This window comes from Sesamum indicum, linkage group LG11, assembly GCF_000512975.1.
Source record: "Sesamum indicum cultivar Zhongzhi No. 13 linkage group LG11, S_indicum_v1.0, whole genome shotgun sequence".
In the NCBI taxonomy this organism is placed as follows: Eukaryota; Viridiplantae; Streptophyta; class Magnoliopsida; order Lamiales; family Pedaliaceae; genus Sesamum; species Sesamum indicum.
Genome location: NC_026155.1, coordinates 9,637,299 through 9,664,656, shown reverse-complemented (window position 1 = coordinate 9,664,656; position 27,358 = coordinate 9,637,299). Strand labels below are relative to the sequence as shown.

Here is a 27,358-nt window from a genome sequence, read left to right as displayed (position 1 = left end):
CTACAGTCCCAAGCAGGATATCAGCTGTAGTTAGGTATGGATCACCATAGAAACGCAGATTTGTATCCATTCTTGTGGCAACAATGTTGCCCTCCAATGAGACCCCAACAAAAGCACCTGGACCATCCAAATGAAAACTATTCCATTAAGCATTTAATTAGTGTCCTCCTTCAAATAACCTGGGTGTGAATGTGAAATTTACAAATTCACTGCTAAAAATTGCTTCCATCCAACCCTTCCTGGTATACCTTCTTTGAATGAGACAAAAGGTCATTACTTTAAGCCTATGCTACATTGGGAAGGAATTGACATGGAAACGACCCAACACAGACCAGTAACAGAACAACAAATGGCTCACCACTGTCTGTCAAAAAATGTATGATCAAGTTTATGTATGAGAAGCCATAACTGTAACACAAAATAATCTGAATTTGAAAACGCCAGTTACCCTTTTTGGGAAAAGGAAGAACAAGTAAACTACAACATCCAATGATGCAAGTGTTTATTACAATGTAAATTCTGATTGTCATCTAAAAATCAAACTTTCAACATGCTCATCTGTGTCACACATCTGGCTTCTCATCAAATGTGTTGGACATGTATCCATTTTATTTCGTGTGTTGATATTTTTACATGTCTCAAAGCAACAAACATGTAAGCCAAAATGTATCGACATCGTAGCTTTCAGATTGTTCATGAACGAACTACAAACTAAAATACCGACAATCTCAAAACAAAGTTGTTCCAAGGATGCATAAGCATATTATCATACATCATACCTTTACTGCAACTGTAAGTGTAGCACATGCCAGAACCTTTTTCTCCAGCTCTCAGATCTGCCTCTACAACTCTCCCAATTGGTCCAGCAGCAGCACTGCAACCAGCACCAAGAGAAAAGTGCATGCGACTACAAAATGTTTTCACAGCTTTGATATCATGAAGCACAATTATGAAATCCATGAGCTCACCCCCAACCTGAGATTAGAAAACACCAAATTAGGAAAACCTTTCAGTTTAAAGCAGAAGCCTTGTCTCATATGATACTAGATGAACAATTGCTACTCGAGGAAAAAATAAACTTGTAGCATATCAAACACAAAAGTACAGATATTGACACAAATTCCACTAGATAACATTAAAAGTTAAAGTAAGTCCAATTACCAAAAATAAGAAAACAAGTCTTTAAGTCCAATTACCAAAAATAAGAAAACAAGTCTTCTACCTCTACTTCTTTTCTGCCTTTGCTTTACATGCAGTACAATATACATAGTTTGAGAAGCACAAAAAATCTGTCATTCTAGATATTTCAGCAAAAACTGGGGAAACTCAAAACTGGCTAGAAGATTGGTCATAGTTCCTGGTTTACAAGTTCTACAGTCTACACCAACCACAAACCAAAAGAATAAATGACACAACACATCACATACCTGAGCACCCCATCCTAAACCAACAGAGAGTATTGCAGATGGTGCAGACCATGACCCATCTGATCTTCGGGCAACAACCAAGCCAGTTCCAAGTTTGTAGGCGAGTAGCGCCCCAGCTTTAGCAACTGTCAAGATTGCTAAACCTCTGGCTCCTTTCAAAACAGCAGCAGGGATGGACTTCTCAGGGTTCATCCTAGCCACCTGAGCACAATAATATTTAAATTTTAACTTGTACAGATTAAACTCGATTTCATTTAACAACGATAAGTTTCATTCATCAACAACGGCCAAAATAGTGAGGACTCACTGAACAAATTCTTTTACAAGTTCTGCACATAATTTGAGACCATTTGTCTAGAAATACAACAAATCAAGGTTGTTTTGTAATCAAGAGAGCAATTAAATAAAAGAATCAGTGTTCGACCTGGCAATAGCTCCTCAATGTACTGGCTGACTTGTATATCTCATGCTCCATAGACAAACCCACAGGAAGATTCAACCAGCCTCTTGAACAAGTCCAATCCATCACATCATGCTTTGCAGCTTGGGCAGCATTGCTGATGGTATTGATCAATACACCTTGCAGTGGGTCAAGCCTATCGTAGCAGGTGTCACACACCCTCTGTGGATTCCTCTCCCTAAACCTGGAAGGTAATAGACACCGGCCTTTCGAGCACACCCTACAAAAAATACCACCACAAAAGCGGCAATGGTGTCTGCCACGAGTCAAAGCTGTAAAGGGAGCATTGCACTGCATGCAAACTGTCGTTGAACTGTCTGGAAGCCACTCTGGTGGTTCAGCTTCCAGCACCTCTTTGTAAGCATTATAATTCGAAGCATTCGGCTCCAGAAGTGGAGGAGCACTTGGTATGTAAACTGAAGAATGCAAGAAGGTCTCTCCATTCTTTGCAGATCCAAGGAATGAAACATTTGAGCTTGGCAGTTGGGGAAGACTACCAACGCCTGATTGACCTTTATTTCGCCCAGTCACTATAGCAAATATTCCATTCATTACATTTCTCAAGTTCACCTCAGGTGGGCCATTTTGTGGTACAGGCGTGTACTGATCCTCACCCGAGTCATACCCTCCATCCATAAAATCTTCAGAATCAATGGGAAACGGATATGATATTTTTCTATTCAATGTATCTGAGTTCTGGCTTTCTTGCACAGTCCACACAGTGTCATCAAAGTCATCCACATAGGTAAACTTGCTATTCTCCTTTTCCAAATTGGAAAGAGATGCATAGGAAACTTTACCGTCTGATGCAGCCATAGATCATGCCCACTTAATAACAACAAAGCTAACAAAAAAAGGAACACCTGGATAAAGCAAACAGATATAAGAAAGTATACAGACCTGGATAAATTTAACCACATGAAAAGCATGTTGAGACACTAATGTAACACCTATAAATGAACAGAAAGAAATAACTAAAGCAAAACCACATAAACACCACTTATTATTCTTATGAAATAAAATGAGGTAGAACTATAACCTATTGGAGGTAGATAACGCAAACAAGGAATCTGATACTACATAATATAAACCAACCAATAATCAGACTAAACAAAAGCGAAAGAAACAGCAAACAATTGTAATTAGGACAAAATTACCAAGCTATGAAGCTACAAGGGACAATTTTAACCTAAATATAGCTTAAAACAAAAGGTGCATACTTAAATCACCTCAACTAAGAAAATTCACAAGGGCGCATATCAACAAACAAACCCAAATGTAACAATACTTCAATATTCTGTTACTCAACAAAAAAGAAACAATCATAAAACTAAAAACCGTAAAACACAAAATTACGTACCCGTGGCACAGAAATGAATACGTATAACAGCAAGGTTTGTGATCTAGGGCAGCGGTGCTAATACGACAAATCAAAAGGAAACAACTGGAAAATTTACCAATAAGAGAAAAATCAGGAATCCAATTACAATTTTAGATGAAGCAACTGAAGGATTGCAGAGAATCCGCCGTGATCGAATTAACCCTTATTTTTGCGATTTGGTATTTCAGCGGAGGCTTTGATGATGCATGCGTTTGTGAAGAGGAGGAGTTGCACGAAAAGGCTCCGTTTTTAGCTGAAACGACACGCTTTTTGTTCGTTTCCGCGACCCTCAATTTCGCTATTTATAAAAAAAATGATAGCTTTATCTTATTTAGGCTTATCATAAGTTAGGCTTAATTACAATTAAAAAATACGAAATTAAACTTTTCTTAATTTTTATATTTACACCCTTCTAAGAATTCTTTTTTTACACCTTTTCGTTCTAACAAAAAAAAAATTACATAAATATTCAATTTGTCCCTCATTTAATATTTTAACATATATTTTTATACTTGTACAAAAATGAATGTAATACATGAAGTGACATCTGTTTGCATGTGGTATTGATTTACACATTTCACTGTTTAGCCTTGAATTGTTTCAAACATCCCAACTCCCAACTTTTTTTGTTTATTTTTTTCGCTTTACGCACTTGTTTTCAAACACTTCAAACGTTAGTATTTATTAACTTTTAACATTTTTTACAATTTTTTTACTGATGTATGGATAACACCCCTAAATGGTTTTTCTTTTTTTTATTTACAACACCCCTAAATGGTTGTGTAGCTTAAAATGGTTGTCAAGAATTTGTTGCTGAACCCAATCAAAGTGTAGTGAGGTCGTTCATAAATATTGAGTGCTTTGGTTAAATGGCGTACATAATAATTGGCTCCATCGTTCGGCAAGAACCAGGGGAATAGACAAGGCTGCATTTCAAGCAACCTGGACCATGGATCGTAGCCTGCAAAGTCATCATTTATTCATATCCCTTATCCAGAATTCCAAAATCAATTACAAACCTCCGAAGATAAACAAATCACATCATGGCCAATGAGGGTTAACTTCAAACAGAACTGGAGCGTTGTAGGAGGATAGGTAACAGTTCATATCACAGGAAGATTAAGTTGAATCATCATATCCTTAGCTTCTTTCCAGGATGTGATTCATCGTCATGCATCCTGCTCTCATCGTTTTTCTCACCGTTCTCGGCCTTTTTCCTGGCGAGTATTTTGTTTATCTTGTGCAGGTCGTTGGTGAGTTTCTGTTCTCTGTTCTGTTTGCGGGTCTTCCGACCATCTTGCATCTTGACACCAAACTGAAATGCAGCTTTTGGCATTGCTTCCTTCTGCTCATTGTACGTAGCCCATTCCTCTTCCGTCTCAAAGTCCCAACGATGAAGGCGGCCCTTTGCCTGTCGAAAAGTTAGATGTCAACCTTTTGTTAGCCCATAGTAATACAGAAAAAATTTACATTGTAATCTACAATGTTCATCTGTAATCTTTCGAATGTTTGTTGTCGGTCAAGGGATCTTAGGCAGTAGTTGAACAAGTCATCATGGCAAGTGAAACTGCTCATTGAACTGATTGAAACTTAAGAAAAGCTATATTTACTACCAGTTTCACTCCTATTGCATTCAGTAGTATTACAACTCTGTCGGCATTTGCTTATTTTCATCAGTGTGGGAAATAACATAGAGATACTCACCCGTCCACCCATGTCCATTTTGGATAAGTCATCTTCGTCATCACTGTCAACAATCTCACGGTTATATTCTTGGTAACCAGGATAGCATTCAGAGTAACTCTCAGATATAAAATTAGGGTCTTTCTCCCGAGCATCCTTCTCCCTCAGTTGTTGAAGCCGCTGATCATCCCTCTTAAACACAGATCCTAAGCCCCTATCCTTCTCTTCTTGAGTCATAAAGCGTGGGTCCTGCAGGACGTTTGAACCAGCTTGCATATCATAGCTTTGAATGTCTTGCTGGAGATATTGCTCAGGGTAAGCCAGCTGTTCAGCATATTGGTAGTTCTGCCACTCTCCCTGGTAGCTGCCAGCCAATGCTTGTGCTTGCAAAGCATCATACCCATTCTGAAAGAAGAAGATATCATTAAACAAATGTGGAACAATGAAATTCAGGTGTCTTGATGAAATGTGATGGGAGCTTAAAGTATGGAGTGGTAAGATGAATTGTTAATAGAAAACAAAGAAGAATCAAGAATAAAGTAAAGAAAACCTGATCTAATGGAGTAAATCATTTATGTCGAAAGCCAAATCAAATATCCACTCACCGATTGTTGCCAACCATGAGACATCTCAGCTGGTGGAACTGGGCCATATGCAGGTTCAGCAAAGTAGGAATTCTTATCTTTATTTCGAGGAGATTCTTCCATGTCCTCTGAAATTGGGCTTTGGCTCATATCTTTACTTGGAATAGCATAGTCTATCCCTTCACCAACAAAAATATCCTCCTCTTCTTTCCTAACACCAGTTGATTCCCGCTTCTCTTTTGGATCAGGAAGATTCTGTTTGGGAAGTGGGGGAGGTGGTGGTAGGGTTTCCCGTACAGTTTGATTCTTTATAGAATCAGATTTCAATATCCTCTCATCCTCTTCATATCCATTAGAAACAGACAAAATCTTTCCTGTATAATAAATGCCATATTAAAACAGGGTATTACCATGTTCAGGAAATGAGAAGTCCAACAGAGGAGAATAAGAATGGATATCACTTAATCAAATATGACAATAAACACATAACAAGATGAAGTCACAAACAGAAAAGTTGAAACAAATACGAGAAGTGTCATACTAATGCTTACGCAATGGTGTCAGTATTCCACGCAACCTTCTCATGGTCATGCTCTATATGCACTTCTAGTTTATCTTAAGTGATTAAACAGCACATCAATATCATGTGGACTTCAAGAGAAAAAATGCCTAAAAATGCCGACGGTAGCAAAATAGGAGGACCATCATCACTAAAATATACATGTAGAATCACTAGAACTGAGACCAAAGGTTTCCAATCATTTGCTACTAAAAGCACCTTTTGTATCTTTGTCTTTCTTCTTCTTTTTCAGAACTTTCCCTGATGACCCAAGGCGGAGATATGACATTATTTTAGCAATCCGATCTAAAACTGAACCATCAACGCTCACAGTCACCATTTCCTGGAAAGAAACAAAGGATAAATAATTCTCATAACCATAACATAAAGGCACCAACAGAAATAACACAAGAAAGAAAACAAAGAAAATGAAGTACCTCAGGAATAGGACAATCAGCTTTGCTTCTGTGGACAGTTGTTGGAATATCATGAGAATATCCATTTTCCTGGCATACATGCAACATAATTTCTTTTTATCAAACGTATCCAGACAGCAACTTTTCCAGGAAGACAAGGAACACTATTTAAGCTCTGAAAGCGCAAACGTATTGTCTCTATAAGCACATTCTAAGCAAAAGTGCTAACTAGCCAGCACCAGAGAAATGCATAGCAACTGTTTATTAAGTTAAAAGCACATTCTATCTAAGTTGCAAAATGACTCTAAGGTTTATTTAAGTTAAATAAGTTAGTAGCAGGAACCAGGTTCACATACTGATATGATAAGAAAGAAGGCTGAATGATCAATAACAATAGTGCATCAGGGAGAAGGGGCTAAAAAAATATTTAAGCATTATCCCCTATCTAGATCAACAATCAATTCAACTAAAAACTGAAAAGGCCACAGTTAAGCTGGTATGTAAAGGTTTAGCAGAACAATTATTTTCCTCTTTATTTCAGCAGATAGACAAAAGCATTGCTAGTGAATGACAGTTCATACATAAGTGATTCAAGACAAATATTTTAGAGTTCACGTTAGACAGAAGAAAGCAACAAAAGATCGCGACACGGAGAAGTAGAGAATCTCACCATGTTAAATATAAAAGCCATTCGTCCAGGAAGGAACATTTCATTTGTCTTGATGACAGTTTGTGGTTTGACTATCCACTGATAAACCGACTGTAAAAGACAGAAATATAACAGTTATTCCAGAGAAAAATTCTCATGCATCAGCCACAAAATTTCAGAAAAAATACAGACCTTTGCTGATGCAGTGCGAAAAGTTACTGGCTGGTCATCCTTTTGTCCTCTGTTCAAAGAAGAGGCATTCAGCATCAAGAAAACTGAAGATTACCAAACCCATATCATTTACATCATGTTCCAACATAAAACATGCTTCTTTTTTATCCTTTGACAAATCTAAGAACCCTTTGGCATATCAGTTGCAGTCAGCCTGGCTTTTACACACAGGCTTCCCCTTCAAATAAGAGGTCTCCATCTCAAGCACAAGGATAATTTTATTTCAATGCCACACCTTCTACTTTACTAGAACAAAATAATTAGAAATGATAAAAGGTTTGCGAGTATTTAGAGTAAGCAGGTGCCTTAAGACAAACCAACAATCAGAAAAGATCTGAGAACACGTGGAACCAAATCTGTACACACTTATGATCAAAAAAGAGTTACATACTTTGATTTTCCATCAGTCTCTTCCCCAACATCAGGCTTCTTGTCTATTTCACTTCGCACTTTATGAAGCAAAGCATAATCCAACCCTTTGACCAAATGTGTGTGCTCAACATCACCTGAAGGACATAATGAGCCAACCATAAGAGAAGTCCATTGCAAAACCGAGGAGCCAAACTCACACTCATCTTCAGTCAGTTCTCATAAAAAAAATTGATAAGGGTTTTCAACTTTTCATATGGATGGAAATGAGGCCTCAAGTCCCGGGCATTGTGGGGAGAAAACAATATATTAGTTTCAAATGCATGTTGTCACGTACGAGTTGCCCGCTTGAACAAAGTGATTAGTATTTTATTTATCACTCTCAAATTTAAAGGAAACTTGAGAAACCTGATAAAGACCCAAAGATATAAGAATCTGTAACCTCTCACGTATTCAATTACAACATTCAGAAAATCCTTGCAAACTCTAGCACCAGGACAATAAAATGAGCAGCTCAAGCCAAGTTGGCTTGGCTATTCTAAAGTCATTGAAGCTTTCTCAAGTCCAATAAACAACTTAAACTTATTTTTAGCTCATAAAATACACAAGCCAGGCTCCAGCTCATCTAGGTAAAGAAAGCAAACTCCATGAATGCTCAAGGTATTCAAGGACTCTAATACATGTCACTAATACACCCAGATATCTCACAAGTTCCAAAGTGAGCAGCTCAAGCTTGTCTGGGTAAAGCCCCTCCAATGCAAGATCATCAAAGAGATGACTCAAGCTCAACCTATTTTAAGCTTGTCAAAACAACAAGGGCCTGACTCAAGCCTGGCCATACAAAGAAAGCATCTATACCATGTTGAAACTAAGTAAGGATCAATTGGGTAAAAGTCCATGTTGAAAAGTTGGAAACTACGCAGCTTGACTTTCATTAAACCAACACCAGCTTCATCAGGATAAAGCATGCCTCAGCCACAAAATTTTCACTTGCTTCCCAGATAATAATAAGCAGGGTTAGCTTATTTGAGAAATATAATGACTTAAGAAAATCTTTTTGACACGATTGTGGGTCGGAAAAACTGAGAACTAGATCGAGAAAGAACTGACTAATAATGGTCACTTGTGCAATATAGGATGGCTGGAGCTGAGTGTTCTTTAGTGGAAGCAATGATTTGCACTGGCCCTTCTTATGAGTAACATGCTCAGGAAGATAATATACATATGAATGCAGTTACCAACCACAGCCAAGACAAACCAAGAGAAACACTGATACTAACAACAGTCAATAAAGAGTCTCTTCTTCCTAGTCTGCCCTAATGATTCCTTTGCATGATAACTAGAATCAAAATACAGAAATTCTAAATAAGAACTCATTTTCACCTCCAAGATATTTGCTCTTCTCAATAGATAACTTGTGTGCATCAGCAGACCTATTTAACACCAGCAGAAAATGGTTATTAGACACAGAAACAGAAACATGTTAAAATACCAAGAGAATGCATAAGTATAACAAGAGATGGGTATGGCGCAGTATCTCACAGGAGATCAACATTTCCCGGGGGAGCAACAGCATGAAAGGACGTCAACTCAGTTATCTCATAATCCGGATTTTGATCTTCTCTCCGTTCTTTTGCCCGGTCCCTGTATTTCGGCTGCTCGGGTTCTTCCTGCTTCTCCTCCTTACTGCAAAGATCACTCAACACTCTCAGAAAATATAGTAATACACACAAACCAAAAACAGCAGCTCCCTACATTCCAATAAACAATTACAACGTATTTTCGTATCACAAATCTTCAAAAGAACTCAAATGCACATCAGACAAACGCCAAAGAAACAAACCCTTCCCGAAACTTTTGAAATTAACACCAACAAGAAAAAGAATAGAAAAACAAACACGTACTGGTGTCGGCGGATGGTTTTCTCCTTGTGATTACGCTTCGTCGACATCACTAAACAAGTAGACCGAACAGATTGTTTCCGACACAATCAGATCAATTTTTCGCGGTTAGGGCTTTCAGATAGGAAATTTTGCCGCTTGAATCGCGAGAGTAAGAAGGATGAGGTTGGCCGTTTAGCCGTTCGCTTTTAAACATTTACATATGTACCCTTGGATTTTTGCCCCTAAAACAAAGCAGGACTAGGCCCAGATTTCAGGCCCAATACAAACCCTGGATTCATGTTTCCCGACCGCAATGTAATGATGAGTAACGTCAACCGCGTGCGATTACCAGTTTGAGAAATTTTGGTTTGAATCAACCCTGGCGGAATCAAAATAATTATAAAGCAAGTGTAATATATTTATTACATAATTGATTATTTTTTTTAAAATTATAATCAATCATACAATAAATATTTTTTTATTATATAATTAATTTAAATTTAATCAAGTTGAATCCGAATTATAATTTCCCTGCTTACATTACAAAAAGGAAAAACCTAAACAAGACTCACAATTGGGGCTGTCCATTTACTTGCTTCATTTGAATTAAGCCCAAATGTGCATTTAATCTCATTTTATAAAAAATAATTAATCATAAAATAAGTATAATTACCTAATAATATAATATGAATATAGTATCAGAATTAAATATAATAACCTCCTTTAAAGTTAATGTAATTAGTGACTATACTCCTCGTTCTCTAAAAAGTATCGAAACATTTCTTTCATTATTTTCACCTTGTATTTACAACTATTACAAACAACTATTTCGAATATCAAGCACGTCATACAAGAATACATTGATCAAAATAATAATAAGAGTAAATTATATCATCTTTTGAAGTTACATTCAATCACACAAATAATTTATATCTTTTGAAAAATTATAAATATCCCTCTAATGGATTGTTGTTGTATTTTTGCTCAGTGGAGTGTTTGAGTGAGTTTTTCCTTTGACAATTGTCATGCAAAATAAATATTACAACCTCAAAACGTGTATTAATAATTTTTTCCAAGGATCAGACTTATGTTTTGAAAGTATTGAGATAATGTATCATAAATAATAATAAGGGTATATTACACTTTGCCCCCATCTGAAAATATACAATTCAGTTTCTTTCAAAAAAAAGTATCAAAAGTACACTTACACCCCCCTCCAAAAATTAATTGTTTACACCTTACCCACTTTCATTATAGTTTGGACTAAAAATGCCAATGTTAGCAAATATATAAATTTCAATTTTTATCCCTCATTTAATGTATATATAATAATTTTGTACTTATAACGAAACAAAATATAATAATATATCTCCTTAGAAGTATAAAAATATACATAGAAATGTTAAATAGGGGGCAAAATTAAAAATTAATGTTTTTTTTTTACGTTAGCATTTCCGTCCATTCTAGAGATCAAGTATAAATGGAGAACTTTTTGAGTGGTTATAAGTATAATTTTGAAATTTTTGTGTAGGAAAAGTTTAACATTTCATTTTTAGAAGGAGCCTAAGTGCAATTAACTTTAATAATAATTTACAAAAGATAATAGTATATGAGAGTCGTGGAAAACGATGGATGCATGCCAACGGCTGAAGGCCGATGCTCGGACAATAAAATACTGCCGCGCGCGGGGGCTGAAAACTTCGAAGTTCTATCTATCTCAGACATATCTTATTCTAACCTAACCTAAAACCAAACAAAACTTATGTTGCAATACATTGCAGCATTGCATTGGTGGGAACGCCCTTTGTATAATCCTACGTCGTTATTTAAGGAGTTTCTAAACCTAACTAAACCATTCAACCAAGATGACGATGTTTTCCTACTCTTCCTCCAAGGTTGCCATTTCCGCTTGCTTTGCACTTGTCATCCTATGTTTCAGGTCAAACGTGGCTTCAGCACAGAAGCACACTGCATTCTTCATCTTCGGCGACTCCTCAGTTGATCCCGGTAACAATAATTACATCGACACGATCCCAGAAAATCGAGCGAATCACAAGCCTTATGGTCAGAATGGCTTCTTCAAGGATCCCACCGGCCGGTTTTCTGACGGTCGGATCATCGTAGATTTCATAGGTACGATTAGTTACCATCCTCGGTTGTTGTGTATGTTATAATCTTGCATCATGAACTTGTGATTCTTTAAGGTTTAAGGGGGTGCTTGGTGAGCTTAGAGAACTTATAAAATATTACTACATATTGATACAGCGGAATATGCTAAGTTGCCGTTGATTCCTCCGTTCTTGGAGCCATCCGCTGATTACAGTCATGGAGTTAACTTTGCGTCTGGTGGTGCTGGAATTCTTTCTACTACTAATGAGGGTCAGGTGAGTACTAAATGCCTGCACGGGTTATCCGAATATCTTCAACTGGGAGGGATTTTTTGTCGTATTTTTTACATGATTTTTCGCAATAATTTTGGACAGGCCATTGACCTTAGTACACAGTTGAAGTACTTCGAAGAAGTTGAGAAATGGTTGGCAGAGAAACTGGGAGCTTCGGAAGCAGAAGAAGTAATATCAAATGCAGTCTACTTCTTTAGTATGGGAAGCAACGATTACTTGGGTGGTTATCTTGGTAGTCCTAGGATGCAAGAACTCCATCATCCTGAGCAGTATGTGGGGATGGTCATAGGAAACTTGACAATAGCAATTCAAGTAAGTTACCCTTTTGTTACAATTGTAAGATAGGCTCAGAGTATTGTTAGTTTCAGGCAAGATATCGTAATATTTTTAAAAGGAAACATTTAATCCCTATTTTATTCTTCACTTGCGCAATTTCCAATTGGTTTTCATGTTTTGGCATGTATACTATCTATTTTGCCTAATTTATAATTGTAAAATGGGAAACTCGCATTTTTAGTCTCATAAATTAAGCTCATTTTCAATTTACTCCTTCTTGTTACGATTTTCTTATATTGTATCACATACATTAAAAATTTTCTTATTTTTAGTCCACATGTGACTTTTCCATCCAATAATTATTAACGGAAAAGTCACGGGACCGTTAGTTCAAACACTTATTGGACTAACATTTATGTGACTTCTCCATTTTAATTATTGGATGGAAAAGTCAAATGACGACAATGAAAAAACTTCTAACTTATGGGATACAATGTGAAAAATTCGTATTAAATAGAATTAAATTGAAAAGAGCCCTTAACATATGATACCAAAAATACGATTTTCCCTTATAGAAACCAGTATTCAGCTAGCACTTAGTTTTATTTTCTTTGCCCTAATTAATAGCGCATTTAGAATTTGAATTCTTAGGATTATGACAAACAATCTTAACAAACATGTGATGGTTCAGGAATTGTACGAGAAAGGTGCAAGGAAATTTGGGTTTCTGAGTTTATGTCCTTTGGGGTGCCTGCCAGTTATGAGAGCCCTGAATCCTAAGGCAGGTGAAGGGGGCTGCTTTCAACAAGCCAATTCACTTGCCTTAGCACATAACAATGCTCTCAAGACTCTCCTCAACAATCTTCATTACCTCCTCAAAGATTTCAAGTATTGCAACTCCGATTTCTACAACTGGCTCCAAGATCGAATCAATAATCCCTCCGACTATGGTATATAGCAATAATTTGTTTGATTTCGTTTCATTTTGGTTGTTCGAGATACAATCAAGAACATCATAAACGTTTACAAGACGCACAAATCAATTTGTTTGACCTTATTTTCTCTCCGTCACTCAATAACTAAGACTTTTAGGACAAGTTTATTTTTGTATATTGGATTGGATCGGGACATAAAGATCAACAGTTGTGATTATATTAAAAAAAAATTCATCCCATATACTAGTATTAATATACTTTCCACATTAGTGATAGGATTCTCAATAATGATTTATAAAAATTCTCACTTTTCATCCTTCATCATATTTCATTAGTATTTTGATTGAAAATGCCACGTGCTATTTCTCCAGTTCCAGTACTTAATTATATGGTTTTGATCACAGATTTGAAAGAAGGGGTGAATGCTTGCTGTGGATCAGGACCTTACGGAGGAGTCTACACATGTGGAGGCACGAAGAAGGTGGCAACCTATGAGTTATGCGACAATGCCAATGACTATGTATGGTGGGATTCGTTTCATCCTACTGAAAGAATTCATGAACAGTTTGCAAAAGCTCTTTGGGACGGGCCACAAGCATCTGTCGGGCCCCACAATCTTCAAGATCTCTTCTTCGACCATGAGATCGAGCTAACCATTGGTGATATAGTTGATATCATTACAGAAAACGAAGAGATAGTTTGATCATATATATTATGGTTGACAATCAGTCTGATTATTTGTCAATTTGTCTTTTCGTCGATCTGTTCGATTTTGGTTTTTTCGCTAGAGATAGTGGTAACTGAAATAAAGGTACCACTATAGACTTGTGATTGTTGGAATATAACTGCATTTTACCATTATAAAAATATTAATAGGCAAAAAATATCTATAAATAATAATTTAAAAAAAAAAAAAACAATTGAAACTCTCCGGACTATTGAAAAAGAAGCTCACTGCCTCCAGGCTCAGATAGTCTTCTTCTTGTTGGATTAAAAGTTTAGAATGCCGTATTTTTCTTTTTCTTTCTTTATTATTATCTAATGAGATTTTTTGTCTATTAATATTTTTGCATGTGGGATTTGTTCTATTTAGTTCCAATAAAATTTGCATGCAGTTCAATATAATTTTATACACGTCGCTTGTCTATGTTGAATGAAATAGAAGATAGAACAAAGATTACAATAGAAAATTTATTAGGTGTCAGTTAAATTATATTTTTCAGAATCTATAGCAATTAAAGATAGACTTGAACGGTTGGCGCAATGGTGTAAGGTCTCATTACATTCGCATATATCAAGTTGACTATCTAGTCGGAAGATTTTTATTTTTTAACCCCCATTGTCTGGAAACTCTCTTGGATCCAACGACAACCACGAACCACGAGCAGAAATTAGTTTCGAGCCCAATGGCCAACTAGGGGACACGTTATGTGGAAGAACCCAAAAGAAAAATAGATCTTAATATATTTATTAAATTTAATATTTTTTCGTTTTTATTTTAGTATAAGCTCACTGTCAGTGTAAAATTTTCTATAATAAATGTTAAGTGTCAATGCTATATGATTTTCGTGGCACCTGGAATTTTGGGTAACCTACTCTTGAAGGTAAGTGTTGGTAAGTTAATTTAATCATGTTGTCAAACTTAGCAAGACACATGAAAAATGTATAATGATTTCCATTTAATTCCAGTCTTAACTCAATTGAAAAAATACAGAATTAAAATGGGTTGATTGTATTTTACGCCTTATATAAAAATATTAATAGGCAAAAAAATATAAAAAAAAATGTCACGTGATATCTGAATTTTTAAAAGAGAAGCTCATCGTCTCTTGTATTACATGATCGTATTTTCTTTTTTTAATGTATATATTTTGTTATCTAAACTATTAGACTTGTATATTATAATATGTGTTTTTGGCCCATGATGGCATTGAAGTGAAAGCGAAAGAAAACTAACATATTCATACATTATTCGACACGATATTTGAATAATAATTAAAAATTATTATATTTTATTTTATTACTATCACTTTTGAGAAAGTTCTTTTTTGACTTAGCGAAAAATCTCGTTATTTCCCTTATTCTTTTAAGAAAAAATACCATAATTGTCACATGCTAACTAATCAATTGGCAAACATTGCAACTATGTATGTACTAAATTCAAATATATTTTCATTTTCGCGTTAAAGTAGAGAAGTTTTCGTTACGTTGAATTTTCTCAATCATTTCGTAAATAAACCCAATGGTATATAGTTCTTGAAATTCAATTGTTAAATATATCGGTTTCAAAAAATTAACCATCTTTAGTATTAAAAATTCGTGATAAAACACTACATTTGAGAATCAAACTACTAGTTCAAGACATAAAATGTTCAACCTGATTAATCGGATTGCAATTTTCTAATTATCTCTAATTATAATTTACTTATAAATTAGCATATTCAAGTACGACTCATAGTTTATAATATTCTGGATAGCTAAAATATTTTAATTAGGTCCCATGTAATAGACATTTTCTATAAATATTGTTGATAATATGATCACCTCTGCCCTCTGATTGGGGGAAGATACATATGAATATTCCAAATGCCCAAAGAGATCATTCCATCATATAATTGAGGAGTTGCAATCGATTGTAATTAATTTATTTAAAAAATAATAGTTCATCGCTTTTACTCTTAAAAAAATATACATGAGCAATTTACCCACTATAATATTTGAAATGAGCAAATACCCCTTATGAAAATAGAGAATTAGCAAATTACCTTTTGTATATTAAAAAATAAAGCAAATTACCCCCAATCAATGGTTTAAATAAGGGGGTAATTTGGTTCTTTTTCCAAAATATAGGGGTAATTTACTATTTTATTTTTCATAAGAGGATTTTTGCTCATTTTTCGTATCACAGACAGGTAAATTGCATTTTCTCTGATTACGTAAAATAAGTCAGACTTTTGCCGCGAAACATTATGTTTGTTTTCATACCTTACTCATACATTTTTTATATTCATATGCTATTCGATTATGCATCTCTAGGTCTATTTTCATAAAATCGTAGTAAACTCAAAATTATTTGATATCGATTTCTTTTATTTATATATATATATATATATAATTAATGAAAAAAAATACCAAATGTTTTCTATGTCGTATTAAACTAAAATTGGGCAATAAGACAAAAGGCATTGGAGAAATGCAAGCATCGCAAATTAGGCAGACAGAAATCCAATTATAATTTAGACTCAACATATTCTATTGAATGTCTTGAATTTAAATTTGAGCGTGTGTATAATGTATTGGACGTGAAAGTTTTTTTTTTTTAAAAAAAAAAAAGAAAAGGGAAATGCAGTCGGCCTCCGACATATACTGCTCAATAGTTTCTGGACGTGGGCTGAAGTTCACATCTTCATCTCTTGTTTCATTGACGTTACCACAATAAACAAACCTCAATCATTCAACGCTTTTCATTATTTCACACCTAAACAAACACCACCAATTCTCTCCCCCTCCCCCTCCTCTCTCTCTCTAAGAATTTTCCTTTTGTTTTTTAGTTTAATAACACTTTGATCCCATCTAAAAATACAAAATTATATATTTTCATCAAAAAAAGATGTTGAAATTATACTTACACCCCCTTCAAAAATTTTCTATTTATATTTTACTTCTTCTATTAGGCTTTGGACGAAAAATATTAATGTTAGGAAAAATAAATTACATAAATTTTCAATTTTACTACTCTTTCATTCCCATATAAGAATTTTGTACTTATAAGAAGAAAATTGTAATAATGTTAACATCTTTCCAGAAATATATATATATATATATATTTTATTTATTCCTTTATAACTACAAAATATATATGAAAATGCTAAATGAGAAAAAAAAAAAAAGGAGTATTTATGTAATTTTTTTTCCTAATGTTAGTTTTTTCCATCTGAACCTTTAAGAAAAGAGGTTATGTTAAACAGAGAATTTATGGAGGGATGTAATTATAATTTTAAAAAATAAAAAAATAATAATTTCGTATTTTCAGATGAAATTTACGTATAATTAACCCTTCTATTATAAAGAAAGTGTGGGTAGTTCCGATTTTGATTGCCGCCACGGGCTGGAGCATGCCCTGAAGTATTAGTACCTACAGATAACTTATTAACACAATTTTGATAGAGAAAATCAAATTCACAATTACACAATTATAAATTTTGGTTTTACTGTAATACTAATTATTAATTAATTAAATATATTTAATATTAATAATTTATATATTTAATTACAAATAATTAAAATAATTATATAATTGTTATCGACTCACTTTAAAAAAAAAAAAAAAAAGTAAACTTTTCAGTTGATAAAGTCCGACCTAATACACCTGAATTAAAAAAAAAAAAAAAAGTAAACTTTTCAGTTGATAAAGTCCGACCTAATACACCTGAATTTTCTCTATTTTTTTTCTACAGTACTACGTGGAGGACTGGTATGGATGGTCGGCCCTTGACCTCAATTATTTATTTATTTATTATTATTATTATTTTTGCTTGATTTTGATGATTAGAATTTTCAAAAATAGTTGGAAGGTCAATTATCAATGGGAACAATTAACACGTTTCCCTGAATTATTTGATTAATTTTATGTGACTAATTCTTGATAAGACCTGCAATTAAAATGGATTGTATTATGTAGGCTTTGAGCTGTCACAAGAAACTTGATATCTAATCATAAAATAATTCAATTTTCTTGCCCAAATCTTATCTCCCAAGTAATATGGATATTCAGTTGATTTTCTTGTTTATTTTGTGGATACTTGGGGAAAAATATTCGGGTAAATTACAATAATTTTTTTTAAGATTTGATATAATTATAAATATTTCATTGTCGTTTAAAAAATTACTAATATTTTCTTGATTTTAATGTTTTTCTAATAACTAATTTTTACTTATTTCTTAAAACTTTTTGAATTTCTTTTACGATTTTTAAAATTTTTTCATCCACCTCATCCGATTTATTGTAATTTTTTTCTTTTTTAAGAAAAAGATACACAATGGCAAAAATGACAATTCCAAATCTCCATTTAGGATTACATAATTTTCATTAAACATGAGAGGTTATTTGTAATTTTTCAAATAACGAGTGGAGATTCATCGTTATGTCAATCCTCATAGGAGCTCGTTGTAATTTACCATAAATATTTTTCATGAGCTAGCAAAAAATAAATACTAATAAAAATATAATCAAATTGTGTGAAACCAACGACCAATTATCACATGTGGAGTATTTATTACATAATGGCTCATTTCCAGCTCTTGCTTATCTCAATTTCCTTCCCAATTAAGTCCATTTTGTAGCTAGTGTAGGATGCAGAATGTAATAAGCCCCACACTGCCCATGAGAAACATTGGACCTACTTTATGTAATATTTACTCCAATCTTAAAAGCCATTCATTTTCCTATGTGTTAACATAAATAAGTTTGTAAAATAATAAAAACAGCTCGACTTTTTTTAACGAGCCAGCTAAAATTTAAGGTGAATTCTTGTTAATGAGTAAGAATTCGAAATTTTATAATCACATTTGTTGGAATGTGTTAAATTCTTTCGTTTCCATCATAAACATAATTAATTCATTCTAATTTACGATGATGACAAATGTCGTGAAAGAAAAAAAAATTAAAAAATACCTTTGAAAAATATTAATTATGAATCGGAGAGTGATTCAGATATAATGTTCAAGTTGAGTTGTTGTAAATTTATGTTTAAATAAGGTAAAGAATATCAAATTGTAAATTTCAGTATATATTAGTAAAGAACCAATGATATATTATTTTATTGGTTGAAATTAATTTTTATGTCCCATGAACGAGTTCGAGTTCGATCAAATATGTGGATATTTGTTTTATTTTATATGAGTTTATTATAATTTGTTGTTTTTAGTATATTGATATATTGATTGAACGAATCGTATGTTAAAAAAAATAAAAACAAAGAAATCTCTCTTTTTTTATTACATGAAAAAAAGATGAAAGTAATAGATAAGAGTTGCGGAAATGTAGTAGTAACAAGCAAAGGATGTTACGAAAGGATGTAAGCAAAGGCATATTCTTTTATTCATGAAGTGAACTAAACAAGTTGTGGTTTTCATTTTGCCTCTGCAGATCCAAGCTGTCTCTCTCTCTCTTCTTTCTCTCTCTAAAGATTTAATAAAATCAATCAAAATCTACAAACCACTCTCTCTGTACATCATCATCATTTATCATTATCATCATCATTATTTCCATCAAATAGGAAAGGGAAATAAATTTGCATCTCATTTTGTGTATTTTTCCATTTTTTTTCAACTTTCTTCTGAAGACTTCTCTGTTTTTGTATTCCGATTATAGCAGGCACGTTGAGATTCTTTTTTTTTTTTTAGTGTTTTTTTTTGGGTTTGTGTAGTTTACGTTTGTGTTTTTTATGTTTTGGGAAGAAAGTATTTGTTTTTTTTTTTGAATTTTGTGTCGAGTTTTCGTCTTTGAGAATCTTGATCGAACATCAGCTGTTGTGTTTTGTAATTTAGGTGTCTGTACTTGGTGAATTTAGGGTTTGGAGATTAGAAATTTGAAAAAAGAAAGTCAAAGGCTTTTTGAGGGTTTTTGAAGTTTGATTTTCTCGGGGAATGCTATACCTGAAGCAACCTTTGGTGGCGGTGATGGGGTTTAAAAGTTTGGAGAGAGAGTAAAAAGAATTGTGGATTAAAATTGAATGCCAGAGTGATTGATTCCCGAGCCCGAGGCTCGGGGATCGCGAAGAATAATACAAAGCAATGGCAGATGTGTTAGAAAATGTGCAGGAGCAGCAGCATGAAGTACAGGCCGCTTCTCCACTTTGTCCTCCTTTGCAGCCTCCTGAAGGGTTTATGCAGAAATTCAGACTCTATGAGACTCGATCGGTATAAGATTATCTTTCCAGTTCATGATGTCATAACCTGTCAAAATTGTGATCCTTGTTTTATGATTCAGGAATGCAAAAAGTTATTTTACTAGGATTTTTCTAGATTACTTGAGATGGTAATTGAAGCTTATGTACGTTGTATTAAATTCTTGTGATTGCTTGCTTTGTTAATTCAGAATACGCTAGAAATATTTCTGTTATTGCTTGACCTCTTGAGTTTCCACTTTCCTCACATGGCAAGTTTGGATTTAGTGCGTAATGATCAGTTCAAATTTTATCAGATGCTGGAAAATATATAATTATGTAATGTGAACTTTCACATTGACTGAACTTAAATATTTGACTGACTCAAAAGCCTTCAGCTGGAGCCTCGATTAATACATAAGCTGGAAACTCGCAATATTTACCACGTGCTAGTTAATTGAGGGTTAGATTAGCAACTTTCCGTACGCCGGACTACTTTTAGCATTAATGAGGTGTAAAAGTTCAGAGCCCCTCGAGACACTGAGTTCTAATAACTTGTTCACTGTCTATAGCTCTTATTTGCTTTTATCATTGACTGATTAGACAAGTGTGAACTGCTGTGCCCAATGGGGTACAAATCTAGTAACCATGTAATTACTGCAAAGCATGTTGAGGTTATGTTTTTTGTACATGTTATTTAAAATATTTACATGTATGGATGTTACTTGTATGTATTTTGCTGAAATTCAACAATTTGGTAACTCACCTTTCTCTCCCTTTCTACAATTTTTTGATATATTTGATTGTTTATCGGATTTTTTGCAGAAATTTTATATGGTAGGAAGAGACAAAAGTAGAACATATTGGAAGATTCTGAAAATTGACAGGTTGGAACCCTCGGAGCTCAACATTCGTGAAGATTCTACCACATATACTGAAAGGGAGTGCTCTGACCTACTGAGAAGGATACATGAAGGAAACAGAGCAACAGGAGGACTTAAATTTGTTACTACTTGTTATGGCATTGTTGGTGTGTAGATCATTGAGTGTCTTCTGTTATGTATCAAGAAAGAAAGCCCGATACACCTGATCATCTTATTCTTGTTCCTTTCATATTTTCAGGATTCATTAAATTTCTTGGGCCTTACTACATGTTGCTCATTACCAAAAGGAGGCAGATTGGTGCAATCTGCGGTCATAATGTCTATGCTATCTCCAAAACTGAGATAATTCCGCTGCCAAATCCAGCTGTTAGATCCACCATGATTAACTATAAGAACGAGAACAGGTTACAGCCTTTCTACATATAGATATGCTTGTTCATGTATCATTTTAGTTTAGAGGAATGATGGTGCTTTAGTTTTTATTCATATATTAAACTGTTAAATCATTCATGTGATATATGGTCCATTTAGTAACCATTTCTTTTGTATTTATGCTTTGAAAATAACCGCAGTTACTTTGGATCTTCTCTTTTGTCAAGGCTTTTATACAGTTGCATCAAGTCAAATAATCATTCAGTCAATTTGTAGCAGTTATGTACCTATTAATCAAGTAGTAAAGTCGATCCATTTTCTCCATCTTCTATGCAGCTCACAACCATGATTCCATCGATTCACCTTACTATCAAATGTTCATTTTTCAGTTATCTCTAATGATCTGTCCTGGAAGCAACTAATATTGAATTGAACACTAGGAGAGTAATTCTGGTGCAAATAAGTTGGATGCCGACTTCATCTGCTTGGGCTTTCTTTTACGGCAGATAGTTGCTTCTGACATGTCATTATGATGATGTAATGATAGTTATAATGGCTAAATAACTTGAATGGCAGAGAGTGTCAGGTAGTTGGGATTGAGATTGAAGTATATGGAGAGGGAGAGATTTCGGGCAATGGGTGTGCAATAGTGGTAATTGCTACATGAAAGAATACTGGAGTCTGTGATCTTTCATACTTTTGTCTAGGGAGGACTTAATTCATTGATCCAGACATCTTTGGCTAGTGTTTTAAGAATCTTTGAATTTAAGACTAAGGATACTTGACACTTGTTAGCATGGTAAAAGTTCCCAAATCCTTAAGTGTTGACTTTTGGAATAGAGCTTGTAAACCAAATATCAGAGTGTATAACTGATTTCTAAGACTAAAGATACTAACAAAGATTTAGCTGCTTTACTGTTGGCACTTCTTAACAATGGTCAGAGCTATAGAAACCAAATACGAGGTACGTGAACCACTTTGTAAATGGTGCAACCCACGTCTTAATTTGTAGCTTCCTGTAAATAATGCTCCATGTCAAGCACCTAACTCAAGCCACTTCTCACTATGTCTCAACTTCCCCCTTACATGACTACTAAGTGTATGACTACAGCATGCAGTTTACATTATTTCCAATTAAGTACCAGGCTTCCATAAAAGAAACATTAATATAGACACTCAGTACCATTTTGATTCTATTAGTTGTATGCGGTAAAAGTGTAGTTGATTTGAGTTGAGTATAGCATTAAACATCATGTATAATTAATATGTTCTTTAACAACCACATGTTTTACTTTTGCTGAAAGGTAATCAAGAAAGGAATTTTTCCATTTTTACTTATGTGATGACTTAAGAAAGTTCATGCTTTTTCAACTTTATTCTTGATTTTATATTTTCTTTCTACAACTAGTATTGACCACTCAAAGTTAATGGTAAAACATGTTGATTTTGGACTTTATAAGAAGTTCTCTTTTTGCATTTTCTGATTTCCAATTTTGATTGCATGAAATCTTTGCTTGATTGTTTTATTAAGCGTTAGTAATTTGTTGGCCACATAGATACAAGAAGCTTTTGTGCATGGTGGATCTTACAAAGGACTTCTACTTTAGTTACTCCTATAACGTGATGAGGAGTCTCCAGAAGAACATGTGTGACAAAGAGACCGGGCAAGTCTTATATGAAACTATGTTTGTCTGGAACGAGTTTCTTACTCGTGGAGTACGAAATATTCTTCAGAATACAATATGGACTGTTGCATTGGTCTATGGGTTTTTTAAGCAGGTGAGGTTCTGATTTACTTTCAAGACATGATGGTCATCCTTAGAGTTATCTATTCTAGTTGTCCCATGTAGTAGCAGTGATATATATACCTTTTTGCTCTCATGAGTCAAATATATTGTCTGTGTTAAAGGATTTGTATATTGCCAGCTACATAATATCTGGGCATTGTATATTGTCTTGATTACTCTATGCTGCATGTATCCAGGCTACAGTTTCTATATCAGGGAGGGATCTCAAGTTGACTCTAATTGCTAGGCGCTCGCGGCATTATGCTGGTACCAGGTAAAGACAGAATTGTGAATATGACAAAACAAAAAAGTTGGATTTATTTGGTAACAGCCGGAATGCAGTGGGCATAATAAATCCGAACTACACTGTTTTATGAATTTATAAAATTTTTGGTCTCATTACTTTGCATGCTTGAACCTATACATTAACTTTTAGTAGTTTGTTGCCTAACTCAGGTTGTATTATGTATGCCTTCTGGCTTATTGAGATGATTCTTGCCTTTGTTCATTTTTTTGTTTTTGGTTTTCTAAATTGGTCATGGGGGTTGCCTGGTAAGTTCTTTTTCCATTTCCCTACCCATGCATCTGAAGGTTAAATATCTTGAATGTAGATATCTAAAACGAGGTGTCAACGAGAAGGGCCGAGTTGCAAATGATGTTGAGACTGAGCAAATTTTAGCTGAGGATGTTCCTGAAGGTCTGTCGATGCAAATTAGTTCTGTGGTCCAAAATCGTGGCTCCATACCATTGTTCTGGTCACAGGAAACGTCCCGCCTAAATCTTAAGCCGGATATTATATGTATGTTTGAGCATTTACATGAATGATGTCCTTGTCATTTACATCCAAAAATATTGTATATTTATCTATGTCATGGGTCTGTGTTTTGTTTTCCAGTGTCGAAGAGGGACCAATCGTATGAGGCTACCAGACTTCATTTTGAAAATCTTGTCAAGAGATATGGGAACCCCATCATTATTCTGAATTTGATTAAGGTAAGAGGAATTTGTAATTTTGGCCTTTGGAGTGGAGTTTCTAGCTGAAATAAAACACTCGTTATTTGTTGTTTCAAATATATTAAGCCTCAAAGAAGATATAAAAATTGCCATAATCAAGAAGGTCTTTCTGGCTTGCTATCCTGAAACTTCTCCCTAAAGGAACTATATATAAACCATGGGATCAATTTTTTTCTTCAACAGACAAATGAAAAGAAGCCCCGAGAATCCATTCTTCGGGCAGAGTTTGCTAATGCTATTGAAGTCATCAATAAAGATCTATCTGAAGAGAACCGGCTTAAATTTCTTCACTGGGATTTGAATAAACATTCTCGGAGGTATCTACATTTGTACCTTCATATTTCTATTGGTTATGTTTTTGGAACATCTGACTTATGCTTCCTTTTCGTGATCTTTCATCAGCAAAGCTACAAACGTTTTACTACTTTTGGGAAAGGTGGCCGCATATGCTTTGATGCTGACAGGTTTTTTCTATTGTCAAGCCACACCACAGATGGTACCGGAAGGGCATCTTAACTGGCCTACATTTGAGTGAGTCGCTTATCTAATGTGGAAAATTGTTTAATGCTTAGTGACAGCCTGCATGTATCATTGGAATGCTTTAACAATAATTTTTAGAATCTCTTTTGTTCATGACTTGTTGGCTATTGTATATGGCCTATCTGTTGAAATAATACTGAGACCAAAATGAAAACACATTAATGATTTGTTTTGCACTAGGCTATTATTGGAATACTTTAGCCAAAATAATGTCAATGTTGTTTTGCTTGGTCCAGTTGCTGGAATGTGATGCAAATCAAATTTGTAAATACAAATAAGGTTTTCTTGATTGCTTTAAGTGCGCAAAACGGTTGCAAGCCAAGCATAATGAATGACTAGGTGGCAACATCGGATTATGTCGGCAGTAATGAACGACAAACAAACATTTCAGCCTGCTACTATGAATGAGTAAGGTGCTAAAAATGTTCCACTGGCACAGGAATTTTGCTGCTCCTGGCACATATTCTCACACTGATATGGAAAGGCACAATGAGGATGAGAACGAGGATTCAGATAACTCCGACAGAAAATCTAGTGGAAGCAATAGCATGGCGAACAGTAATCCTTCTGTCAGGCCACCAATGATCCAAAAGGGAGTGCTTCGGACTAATTGCATAGATTGCCTGGATCGCACTAATGTGGCACAATATGCATATGGGCTGGCTGCTTTGGGGCATCAGCTGCGTGCATTAGGAGTAACAACCTCAACAAAGCTTGAGCTTGACGATCCTTTGGCTGAAGAATTGATGGGATTTTACGAGAGAATGGGTGATACTCTTGCACACCAATACGGTGGGTCAGCTGCCCACAACAAGGTAAGCTAATGCGTTATTTCCTTTTAATTTTGGATACATTAAGAAATATCATTCATTTGCCTGTTTTTGGGTAATGACTTATTTAGAAGTCATTTGATATGGTTGAAAGTGGTCTAGTGCTATTAAGATTCAGGCTCTCTCCTGAAACTTTATGTACTTGTTGAAAGCACGGTATTTTAAAAATTTCAACTGTTTGGTCGGGTATGTGTTCTCTCTATGATTTGATATAGTGTAGACTTTTGCTTCAAATTTAGTATGTAAAAACAACCTTGACTTATACCGAATACCAATGCAGAATCTTTTCCAGAGATTGTGTCATAGTGCCAGAAATTTTCTGTCTAATAAGTAGTAACTTACTTATAAGAGTTCATCCTGATCGAACCTTCAAAACTTAATTTGATTTGACTTATTATTACATATATTTGACCTGGTGTTGTTCAAATCTAAATTATTCTGAGAGCTTGTCAGCGCCAGAGGGGGGGAAACAAAAGGAGTAGCCGAGGTCATTATTTTTTTGTACTCATTTTTTTGTTTCTATTTGGGACTTTGATAAAGCATTAACATTTTTTTTTAAATTTGTCATAGATTTTTTCTCAGAGAAGAGGTCAGTGGAAAGCAGCAACACAGTCTCAGGAATTTTTTCGTACTCTACAAAGATATTACAGCAATGCATACATGGACGCGGAGAAACAAAATGCCATTAACGTGTGAGTTTGTATTAGTTAAAATATTGGATGTGCTTTTTCAAAGTTTATGTACGTATAGAGAGGTTAAATAGGTAAGGGAGATGGATGAGGATGATTTCTGTCTAGCAGGGTAGATAGTTTGTACTCTCCCTGAAATGATCCATCTGCAGAGTAGCGGATTTGATCATTTCCAAAATTGTGTTTCTTGTTTGAGCCTCTGTCTTGCTGTATTTCCAGTCTGATCAACTATTCTCTACTGTTTGCATGATGAAATTGAGCAGATTTTTGGGGCACTTTCAACCTCAACCAGATAAACCTGATGTGTGGGAGCTTGATTCTGACCAGCATTACAATGTCCGAAGGAACGGAGAACCAAATATTGATAAAGATGGAAGGTATGGTTATAGTTATTGCTTTACATATGCTAGAATATTGCTAATCATGTGTTCAGGATAAGCCATTTGAGAATGAGGCAAAACGAACACGGTTTCATATTCTTGGTTTCTAAAACGTGAAACGAATCTCCCAAATGATGCCAAATGGACCCGATTTTCTAAATGATTGACTTGATTAAAAAGATATGATTCTTTTTTCCCCTCAATGTAGTAATAAGTTGTTTCTGGAACATTCCTCCTCATATTTACTGATCATAAAGAGAAGCATGAAGTCAAATTTGGAAATTTCAGAGAGTTCTGAATCTGTAACTGTAGAACAACACTTCTGTCACAAGAGTAGGTGAGATGTTAAGAGTTATATCTTCTATTATATATTATCACATTGCAGTCTTTAAGTATTTCATAGTTAACCTAAAGGTGAACAGAAATGGAGTCTATTTCCTTATGTTTGTTTATTGTATAGGTCTTCCCTCTATCCTTTTGTTCTATAAAAAATCATCACCATGAAGCAATTTCTAATTTTGCAAATCAATGAAATCTGTGTAGAGTTGTGCATTTAGTGTATTGTTTTTCTCCTTGGCAGTAACGTTGAGTAAGATGAACTTAAATTTGTATATGATTTTATTATACATATTAATAAATGTTTTTGTACTTGTGTTTAGTATGACATAATCTTTCTCCAATGCAATATTAATTACTGGGTCTAGAAGCATTAACCAAGGT

At 34.5% G+C, this 27,358-nt stretch overlaps 4 protein-coding genes across 5 annotated transcripts in view; 2 read left to right on the top strand and 2 right to left on the bottom strand.

Annotated features, from left to right (window-relative positions):
* The window catches only part of LOC105173727, a gene marked incomplete in the record, with an annotated part of 4,084 nt that extends 536 nt beyond the window's left edge, over positions 1-3,548 (bottom strand). Inside the window, 5 exon segments of the mRNA XM_011095593.2 lie at positions 1-117; positions 780-975; positions 1,428-1,628; positions 1,852-2,750; positions 3,248-3,548. Of these exon segments, the coding sequence (XP_011093895.1) occupies positions 1-117; positions 780-975; positions 1,428-1,628; positions 1,852-2,703 (1,366 nt within the window).
* LOC105173726 (suppressor of mec-8 and unc-52 protein homolog 2) lies at positions 4,223-9,841 on the bottom strand. The gene is made up of 11 exons (XM_011095592.2): positions 9,664-9,841; positions 9,302-9,445; positions 9,143-9,192; positions 7,782-7,896; positions 7,352-7,400; positions 7,181-7,270; positions 6,532-6,600; positions 6,314-6,437; positions 5,557-5,909; positions 4,973-5,356; positions 4,223-4,679 (listed from the first exon to the last, which is right to left on the bottom strand). The coding sequence occupies exons 1-11, from the start codon at positions 9,708-9,710 to the stop codon at positions 4,401-4,403; spliced, it is 1,704 nt and encodes a 567-aa protein (XP_011093894.1). The 5' UTR covers positions 9,711-9,841; the 3' UTR covers positions 4,223-4,400.
* Positions 11,480-14,155, top strand: LOC105173839 (GDSL esterase/lipase 1). Its single transcript, XM_011095718.2, has 5 exons — positions 11,480-11,775; positions 11,908-12,026; positions 12,126-12,356; positions 13,012-13,270; positions 13,660-14,155. The coding sequence occupies exons 1-5, from the start codon at positions 11,508-11,510 to the stop codon at positions 13,956-13,958; spliced, it is 1,176 nt and encodes a 391-aa protein (XP_011094020.1). The 5' UTR covers positions 11,480-11,507; the 3' UTR covers positions 13,959-14,155.
* The window catches only part of LOC105173725 (phosphoinositide phosphatase SAC3-like), a 12,979-nt gene continuing 5,001 nt past the window's right edge, over positions 19,381-27,358 (top strand). Inside the window, exons 1-12 of one of the 2 annotated variants that reach the window (XM_020697970.1) lie at positions 19,381-20,176; positions 20,968-21,172; positions 21,265-21,430; positions 22,955-23,177; positions 23,383-23,459; positions 23,797-23,984; positions 24,081-24,178; positions 24,383-24,516; positions 24,602-24,730; positions 25,179-25,554; positions 26,140-26,261; positions 26,522-26,635. In XM_020697970.1, the coding sequence (XP_020553629.1) occupies positions 20,051-20,176; positions 20,968-21,172; positions 21,265-21,430; positions 22,955-23,177; positions 23,383-23,459; positions 23,797-23,984; positions 24,081-24,178; positions 24,383-24,516; positions 24,602-24,730; positions 25,179-25,554; positions 26,140-26,261; positions 26,522-26,635 (1,958 nt within the window). In that variant the 5' untranslated portion in view covers positions 19,381-20,050. The remainder of the gene's footprint in view (positions 20,177-20,967; positions 21,173-21,264; positions 21,431-22,954; positions 23,178-23,382; positions 23,460-23,796; positions 23,985-24,080; positions 24,179-24,382; positions 24,517-24,601; positions 24,731-25,178; positions 25,555-26,139; positions 26,262-26,521; positions 26,636-27,358) is intronic. The other variant, XM_011095591.2, reaches the window with a different exon arrangement.

Coding starts and splice junctions, on each gene's coding strand:
- LOC105173839 (XM_011095718.2), top strand. CDS start 11,508: ATGACGATGTTTTCCTACTCTTCCTCCAAGGTTGCCATTTCCGCTTGC. Junction 12,357..13,011: donor ACTTGACAATAGCAATTCAA/GTAAGTTACCCT, acceptor GTGATGGTTCAG/GAATTGTACGAGAAAGGTGC. Junction 13,271..13,659: donor CAATAATCCCTCCGACTATG/GTATATAGCAAT, acceptor TTTTGATCACAG/ATTTGAAAGAAGGGGTGAAT.
- LOC105173726 (XM_011095592.2), bottom strand. CDS start 9,710: ATGTCGACGAAGCGTAATCACAAGGAGAAAACCATCCGCCGACACCA. Junction 9,193..9,301: donor CCGGGAAATGTTGATCTCCT/GTGAGATACTGC, acceptor GGTGTTAAATAG/GTCTGCTGATGCACACAAGT. Junction 6,601..7,180: donor TGGCTTTTATATTTAACATG/GTGAGATTCTCT, acceptor CATGTATGCCAG/GAAAATGGATATTCTCATGA.